Source organism: Coccinella septempunctata, chromosome 9 (genome assembly GCF_907165205.1).
Source record: "Coccinella septempunctata chromosome 9, icCocSept1.1, whole genome shotgun sequence".
NCBI classification, from domain to species: domain Eukaryota; kingdom Metazoa; phylum Arthropoda; class Insecta; order Coleoptera; family Coccinellidae; genus Coccinella; species Coccinella septempunctata.
Window position 1 is genome coordinate 4627771 of NC_058197.1, and position 9269 is coordinate 4637039.

The 9269-nt window shown below is 34.9% G+C and overlaps 1 protein-coding gene across 1 annotated transcript; it reads right to left on the bottom strand.

Moving 5' to 3' along the window:
• Positions 1-234: 234 nt before the first annotated feature.
• On the bottom strand, positions 235-8000 carry LOC123320131. The gene is made up of 3 exons (XM_044907324.1): positions 7754-8000; positions 770-1084; positions 235-651 (listed from the first exon to the last, which is right to left on the bottom strand). Exons 1-3 carry the CDS (start codon positions 7945-7947, stop codon positions 321-323), a joined length of 840 nt encoding a protein of 279 aa, XP_044763259.1. The 5' UTR covers positions 7948-8000; the 3' UTR covers positions 235-320.
• Positions 8001-9269: the final 1269 nt, after the last annotated feature.

A 9269-nucleotide genomic window follows, 5' to 3' on the forward strand; every position in this document is an offset into this window, starting at 1 on the left:
GTTCAAGGAAAGGGGAACAGATACGATTGAAAGATTGTTCAGTACATTCTATTCACACTACACTTTCTCGATGAATGACAATGACAATGACTACAAGTTTCGCAAATTCCAAAAACGAAGTAAGATAGTTACAGCTTTGAGTACTTTTTGTTCCAAGAACTAAAGAAGCATAAAGATATTGGAAACCTGAAAAAAATTCTAACAGCCAAGCAGCATTAGGCTATATCTGGATGCTTTTGGTTCCTGACGTCATTGCCTGGTTATGATTCGGGCGCTTAACACTTTCAACTCACAAACTATATTATCACTGTCTCTGATTATCACTCACTTACGGCTTGAACATTTCGAAAATGTTCACTTTCCTTATGGCTGATTAACACCAGTTGATCGTAGGTCCCAAAATTGCAAAGGTTGCATGAGACATACTCAGTCATATGAGTGGGATTTTGCACTATATGTTCCTTTAATTCGCATATCGTCGATGTTGTGTGAGAACACCCAGAGCATTTCATATCCAAGTTGTGGATTGTTTTTCTGTGCAATAAGACCTTCTTGTAGGTGGATGCATTGAATTTACAAACCTCACAATAGAATGTTATTTCCCTTTTATCTCTGTTCTTGAAAAAATAAGATTTGGGTGTTATAACAATCCTGAAAAAAAGGAAGCAAAGTTAGTATTCGTTGATTGATTTATGCCTTGATTGGACTGAAATGATTAAGTGAATGTCGATTATGAGGAAACCTTAATTTTTGATTTGAGCATACTCACTTTTCTTTGTCGCCTTCTTTCTTTACCTCGATGATCAAGTTTTCATCCGACTTATATCGGTGTTGTTTCTCTCGTCTCGGTCCAATTATCAGGTTATCAGAGTGATTATCCGGTGTTTTTTCTTCCACATATGGTATCAGGTGACTGGGATTTTTCCGGAAATGTTCCATGCTGGCATTTGTAGATGACGAGCATACACGACATTTAGGACATTTGAACCATCGGTGTTTATGTGTTTCAAATTTGTGATTTACAAATGTTCTCATGTCTGGTGTTGAAAACGTACACTCTATGCAGGTATAACTCTGATTATGTCTGCAAGTTGAAATAATTAGTTTTATACTATTAACTTTTGTAAGATTTCTGCAATAATTCTAGATATTTCAAAGGTGTGCTTTATCTTTTCAAGTAGTTTTTTATTACAATAAAAATCCTTCAGTTGTACATAAATATTTCACAATTTCAGATGCAGTCAAATGAAGGAAATGATGCGGGACAGCCGAGAATTTGCCTGATTTTGACTAGCTTCGACATTACTTTAGTTATGTTGAATTTTCAACCGGAGAATCAAAATTTCCGGTTCCACTGGCGCAGGGTACTTTGTTTCTCGATCCCTTCTTGGAAAACAGAATGTAAAATTCCGACAACTTTTTTTCATAAAAGTCAACCTATAACTTAGGACGATTCTCCTCCGATGTTGGAGAGGCACAGTGTACTTTCTCAACCTTTCGAGGTGAAAAGTACCTCTTATATGAGATATCAATATTATTTCATACTACCCGTTGATATGAAAATCAACATGTGCCAAGGTCTTAATTGAACTAGCCAATTGGCCATCGTCAAGACAACTAAATGGATAACGTTCCACCGAAGGACACCAGATGTTGATCATGGTTTCGGTCTCATTTGACCTCTTTAGACAAACACAGCTCCTTCTCCGATGGAAAACGCTTGGAATTGACGGACCCTAATTAATACTTCTGAGTATTTTCGAGTAGTACTCTTGCGCAATCCAGTACGAAACGAGATCTGATTCAAACCCTACCAGACGAAGGCAATGTCATATGTCCCATGCCAGCGGTAAATTAATAAAATAATGATAACTCCTTAACAGGATTGATTGAAACTAGCTTTAGTGAGGAAAACTCTTTTCTGGAGGGGGAAGGGCGTTAATTAAACTTTAATGTTGTAAAAAACAATTATTCCCGGAACTCTCTCTAGACCTATTTGTCCTGAACATGACTCACTCAGTTTTATTCATATTCAGAAAAAGCCCGTTCCGATCACACCGAGTATTTATCAGATCATATACTGTCTTTATCTGCTCGATGCAGGTTTTGAGGTCTTTATTTTTAATGAAGGCATTTGAAACGTCTGCAAACAACAGCAAAGTGACAACATTTTGGACCAAAGTATGAATAGCGAAAGGTAGGTAAATCATTTATGTATATATAAAAGAAATTGAAGGGGTCCTGAGGTACACCTATGTTAATAACTTCGTCTTTGGACGTTCCAACTTCATCGTCAGTATTAACGGTAACTCTTCGGATTCTATGCCTCAGTTAACTTCGAAGCAATTCAAGTTGATTGTCGCGAATACCATAAAGTTCCAATTTGCCTTCGTTAGGTCAAGGCTTCTCACCTAGTTCAGGTCCTTCAATAATTAATACACAATGCTGACATTGCTAACCCTAATACAGCTGTGGTGATGCATTTTCCATCCGAGTATCAATGTTGATTTTTCGAAAATTTCTCGAATTTATGGAAGAAGTTCAATAACCGGTCAACTAAGATTTTTTCGTATATTTTTGAAGATACAGTCAACCCGCTGATTAGATGATAATTTTGGACATCACCAGAAGAGATTTTATTATAGGTAATTTGAGGAAACAAACCCTCCATAACAGTTCAGTAGATGATGTGTGACTGAGGATTAGCAATTACATGTATAGAGATTTTGATAGCTGCTGAGGGTATATCATCATAACCAGATGCATTGGTTCATTCATTATAGGTATGTACATTCAAATTCTGAATTAAACCATTTTTGGAATATCAGCTATGACATAACTTTTCAGGAGGAAATTGTTTTATATGATGAGAGAATAGTGATTACCATAAAATTCGTAACATTCTTTTTGAAACTTTCGCATGAAGTTCACTTAGAAATCGAAAAAACGAAGGCAAAAGTTTCACACTATATAGCAATCTACCCAGCATAGGAAAACTTTTTAACGTCGCCTTAATGATGAATTCTTAACCGAGAAAATAGGAATTGGTTCACTTCCTATATACATACATTATACAATTATATAAATTCGATGAATAATTTTGATTTTCCATGAATCGTACCTGAAAGATTGTGTTCAAAGTTTGAGGAGTTCGTTTTTTTTTCCTTTTTTTCACGAAACGAGATGCGCTTGTTCAGATCTCTTCCTATTTCTTATCCTGATGTCACTAGTCACTATAACAATAGGACAAGATTAACGAAAGAGACCGTTGCGGGATTCGAAAAACGGATCGTGAACGAAATAGGAACGAAAGTGAAAAACGAATATAAATTGACGAGAAAATAGGTTGATTTTGTGAGAAGGGCTCACAAGAACATATTGCTGGCTGTAGAGTGTAGGGAGAAAAACAATTGGTTGAAACCATAGAAATCATATTAAATATTATTACTCTAGAATGCTAATCCAGTAGTAAGAAATGCGGCGAAAAATTGACAGTGGTCGTTAATACGAATGCGCATCATTAGTTTATTTTCTAGTAGAACGTTGCCTTGTTTCTGAATATTCTTTCGATCGAATCTTATGAAGAGGGGACAATTCATGTAACGAAGGTATGTCGGACAACAACGCGTTTTCTTTCAGTCACTTGATTTTTCACTGTTGCACGATCTGCTCGGAGGTAAGAAGTTTTAAGTCGAATTTTCTGAAATGTACTTGTGTGCTTGTATATCGTATTGAAAATAATAAATGTAAACAAAAAATTCAAAACTTGAATGAATCATCGAGTTCTACTGATGGCGAATACCATTGATGGTATATAGTAGTATTCCACTAGATCAGGATATTTCAAATTTGTTCCACGGAGTTTATAATATGCACTCAATGCTTAGGTACCTGCTTATCTAATGGAATCTGCGATACTATCGAATTGCATTGGTGATATTAAGTTTAGATCTTCTGGAATTTTTGTTGTGAGATCCAAATATTTAGTAAACACCAGTTGTTACCATGGAATTCGCTATAAAACTCCAATCTTCAGCCAATTCAGGGTTTGTTCAAACAATCAATGAATACTCAATAATACCTCCATCGACAAATTCAGATTTGGACTTATAACACGTTTCCTCCGAGTTCCCGATATATTTTCATTGAAACCTGCAACATCATTGTACTGATTTTCTAACAAAACACATATAAACACAATTAGTCATCCATGCATGTCTTCAATACCGACAAGAAGTCCTGTATGAATCGAGAAATAAGTTCTTTTACCGAATGAAATATATTTATTTCTCATTTATACCAAATAAACAATTCGACTGACTGAGGTAGGAAAGTCTAGGCAACGTTCGAGTTGAAATAAACTAATGTCGCGCATTCGCTTTAACGACAACTGTCAATTTTTCGCCGCATTTCTTACTGCTGGATTAGCATTCTAGAGTAAGTATATATATTATGATTTCTATGGTTGAAACCGAAGATTTGGAGCTGAATAGGTGATTAGTAGCCGAGTGAGTGACACTTTCCCTAACTTATTGTCACCTTTTACACATTATGCCGTCTACCGTATGATGTATGAACCATCGCATTTCAGTTGATCACTTATATATGTCCCAAACAAATTGTGCATTGAGAATTCATCAGCAATTCATTAAATGTCAAACTAATTTATCGGAACATTGAATTTCGATTGTCTTCTATAGTTTTCACAGAATAATCTAGCAGTATGGAGAGTAGAGAGAAGGAGAGCGATCGCCGCACTAGAAATGTGTCCCCGAAAACGGGGAACGTAGGATAGGTGTCGCTGCGATTGCTGCGTTTATCGATAAGGGGTGGGGATTCAAGCGTCAGATTGAATAATTGAAATGAACAGCCTTCATTTTATTTTAGGTTATGTGTCATCGTGGTTTTTCTGATGATTTTCCATAACCTTCTATATTAAATATGAGTTCTCTGAATTATATGCAATAAAATAAAGTCAAATTATGGGGGGGACTATGTTATCAGCTTTATTCATTCATAATAAATGACGAAATCAATGAAATTCCAAAGAAATCACTGATCTACAAAATTGTACCTACTTTCGTTTAACATTGTTTATTGAAAACAGGTATGTTAGTTGGTTTACCTAAGATGTCTAAAACTCTGGTGTAATCACTGATTCGATTTTGTTTTTAATTTCGTGTTGATATGGGATCAGTTTCGTTTTTCCCACTATAGTGCTGTTTAGAATTTGACAGAGCATTGTCAATTGATATTTGAAAATAATTTGAATACTTTCCTACGACTTACGAATATGCTGTATTTATAAGCGATTATTAGTGTGTGAAAATGTATTAGTTTCGAGAAAGGGGTGTAGAACATTCATTTATTCAACATAACGTTCAGTAAGTTCAGTTTTCTGTATGGACAATCAAGAACTACAGCTAAGAATTCGGTGTTGTTGGAATTTGAGGCAGAACCAAATCACATGAACGAACATTCGGGACGGATAAAGCTAAGTTTTATGGCAACTTCAGCAATATTTCAAAGAAACTGTATTGTAAATACGTAATGTGAATTGTGGGCATGTATAGAGAAACAGAAATACATAAATCTATTCTAGTCTGTTCTTCAAATATTCTTCATGAGTAGATAAAGTGAAAATTCCCTCTCCGTCAACTGAATATATTGGATATTTGACCAATCCACTGTGTTTTATTAAAATCATATTGAATTACCCTCCTCATGAATTCAATTTGTGAAACGGAAATTATCTTGAAGAAGAATAGTAAATATTCCTTCGAACCCTTATCCGATAGTGTTGAAATATTGACAGATTTGTTTTTGCAAACGAAAATTAAACTGTAAGTGACAAATATTCCTTAACAGCTGACAAAATGGGCCAGTTCATATTTTGAATTCGTTGATCGATGTTTGATATCAACGAAAAACAAAATAAAACGAGAGAGTATCATTGGACCTTTGGTAGAACGAAGCAAATGACATGGTGGCGCCGCCACGAAACTGATCCCATATCCCCAATTTTCTGAAATGTTGATGCTTGCAAAAAGTGACAAGTACACACACCAGTGTTTTAGACATCTTAGGTTTACCGTAATCTTCAAAATTATATAAATTTGCAGTGAGGAGTAGTACACATCAAGACAGCAAAAGGTAGCAATCTCAGATTTATTACTTAGTTATTAAAGTAGATTCTGTTTCCAATACTCAGCTGAGAACCGTTATAAACCATATATTATGTTATGCCAACAATATCCACTTCTGAAGCATGTAGTTTTATTGGTTAAATATTCTTATTCAGAAGAGTCAACTTCTCACGAGTGATGACAATTTCGATTTCGTCATTGATTTATTATAAATGAATCCATCATATTTTTTGACATCTTCATCACAAAAGTGTTCTTGACACACAAATTGATTCGGAATCGATTCTTGAGGTGAGGATTTTTTCAATTTGCTCTCAAAAATGTTCTTGGAAATTTTATCTCTTCTCCTTTTCTTTCCGATGCCAAAACACAATAGAGCACGCTTCAACATTTCACCATGGTCATATGTTGTTCTCTTATCAAAAATCGAAAAAAATAATATTCCTATCATATGTGACCAGGAAAACTCAGCCAACTTCAACTAGTATAAATCAAAATTTCGCCATCAAGTGATGGCCAGCGCGCCTGTTGGCAAAAACATGAACTACCATATTGGTACATATTTTGGGGGACAAAAATTTATGGTCTCAAAGTAGCGATCGTTCTCCTTCTTACTACTCTCCATATCTAGCAGTAAGAAATGACATTTCTGTGTTTTTTCAACTATTTCTTCGATAACTCTAGAACTCTAGGTATAGGGTTCATTAAGCTAACAACTCCTCTTTTTTTACATGAAATCGACGGAAACCTAGTTTTTGAAAATCTTTAATTTTCTGATCAACACCCTGTACATTTCAGGTGCAAGACTCCTCTGAAAAAACTCCTCAGCAGAAATATCACGAATAATTTGACCTGCCGTTTTAACCCCTTTCTTTATAATTATCCCAAAGACTCAACAACCGTTGTGTTTTTACCGAAGCTATGGCGCACTTTTGGAATTGCCTTCAAATCAGATATCTAAGCTGATATTCTCGGTGTACATTTGAAATGAAAAACCATAATATGCAAATTTTCGGCATAAAATTGTGATGAGTTTTCCACAAACGTCTAGAAGGCCATCGCGGGAATCACCCAGTACTAGTATAATAAAAAGAAGTAATGCCTGAAAAAAATATACCATGTGCGCCCAGTTACGTGCAGACCAACGTTGGTCACAGCACCAAATTATAAATCAGCTGAGAAACGTCGAAGTTATAGCTAGAATTTTGAGAGTACAAGTTGATTTCTTAAAATGGATATGAAGGACATTTCAACAGTGACGCTGATCTCGACTACGATTAGGCAGTGAATTTTTCGCAAAAAAATGCATAGCTTTGCATCTCGGGAGTTCATGTCGAAGTTATAGCTAGTCAAACTAATGAGTCATTTTTTAGCTCTCCCATTCCATTTGCTGCTTATTTCACTTCAGCTTGAAATTTTGGGAAATATATAATAGTTATTTCCCTAAAAAGTGCGGAAAGTGATACTTGCAAGCATTGCGTGGGGGAAAGATATGAAAGGGCGCACCATTTGGGAATGGGACGCTTTGCGACTTGAAAAGCGTGCGCGAAAAGGTTTGAACGCACACGTTCGTGAAAAAAGTAATTTTATTTTAGATTTTTACTCACATAGCTGATATATTAGCAACTGGTTGTTTTCCTTTTCCGTTGAGTGTTTGTTGTATGTGTTTTCTCTCATTATTATTCCTGGTTGATCTATTTCCCGCATTGCATTGGCCTGGTCGGTCAATTGAGGGAGAATTCATATGTGTTGGATATAGTTTCATATGTGCTATGTATTCCAGCATAGACGATGTTTTCATTGGGCATCTGGTACATTGAAAGTTCCTTACACCATGCACTTCATATTTATGATTCACTAAAAGTGATAAATCGGTGCTTTCAAAATCGCCTAATTCGCATTTGAACAGTACATTTTCTTTCGACTGGGTCTGCCTACGTCTGAAAAAAATAATATATGGAATATTTGAAAATGCGACCACAGAATTCATGAATGAATATAACAAATATCGAATGACAAATAAATGATTGTCGTGAATACTTCTATTATTATTTTTACTTACATGGTTCCTATGTTAGCAAAATCAGACGAAAATGTTTGTCTCGTTGTATTGTCTTGGTTAGATCGATCACCCAAGGGAGAAATTATATGGGTGGGATAGTTATTGATGTGCATTATATACTCCAGCATAGAAGTTGTTTCGATTTCGCATCTGGCACATTTAAAACTTCTCACACCATGCACTTCATATTTATGATTCACTACAAGTGAAAAATCAGTGCTTTCAAAATCCCCCAATTCGCATTTAAACGTTACATTCCTCTTTGATTGTATCTGCCTATATCTGCAATAAAATGTAGAATTTTGATATAAATGCAACCATAAAATTAATTTAACTATCACCAAAAGCAAAAATTCTATGGTTGATTTTTTATGTGTGACTGCATAATATCCATTTTTCGTTATTAGTTGAAGGTTATTGGGACTTCAAATGCAGAAAATGATATTTCCTTACAGTCGTTATTATTCTACATGATGAATGATCAAAAACACTTTGTCTATAATGAATTAATTAATATTTTGAAAATGCTATAGTCCATATATCGTTTATTGCCAAGTAGGCATCATTTCTCTTCGTGAAAAACATAACGGATTATCGAGCCGTTTCCTGAGAAATCATTCTTAAAATTTACTGGAGTTGATTTCTCTTCAAAAAATTGATTGCCAAAATCGAATTCACATTGTCTCTTATGAAAGAAAAAAATATTGGTGCGTGGAAAGCCATGAAATAGAAGTGAAACTTCTTTGGTCGTGTATTTATAAATAGATCTATATAGTTATGACAAACTGGTAGACTCAGTTTAATCGAAGGAAATTATAGCTTCATTGAATGTTTGAAAATAACATATTCATTCAATTCAAAGAAGCGATAGGTTTGAGGAAACCAAAAAAAGATATGGATTTTAATTGATCAACAAACCAGTATAGTTCCGTATATTATCATTCATTCCCTAGCATCCGTATTCATTACCATATTCAATGTTGGTATTGGAAATTCAATGAATGGCTTCGATCCTTCTGAAGCAAACTTAACATTAAGTGGGAATTATACTAGGTACGTGA

What these genes read in the sequence shown, in the direction of transcription:
- LOC123320131 (XM_044907324.1), bottom strand. Translation starts at nt 7,947, where the DNA reads ATGAAAACATCGTCTATGCTGGAATACATAGCACATATGAAACTATAT. An exon ending in GTTGCTAATATATCAGCTAT is followed by an intron (nt 1,085 to 7,753) that starts GTGAGTAAAAAT and finishes TTCAACTTGCAG; the next exon opens with ACATAATCAGAGTTATACCT. An exon ending in AAAGAAGGCGACAAAGAAAA is followed by an intron (nt 652 to 769) that starts GTGAGTATGCTC and finishes CCTTTTTTTCAG; the next exon opens with GATTGTTATAACACCCAAAT.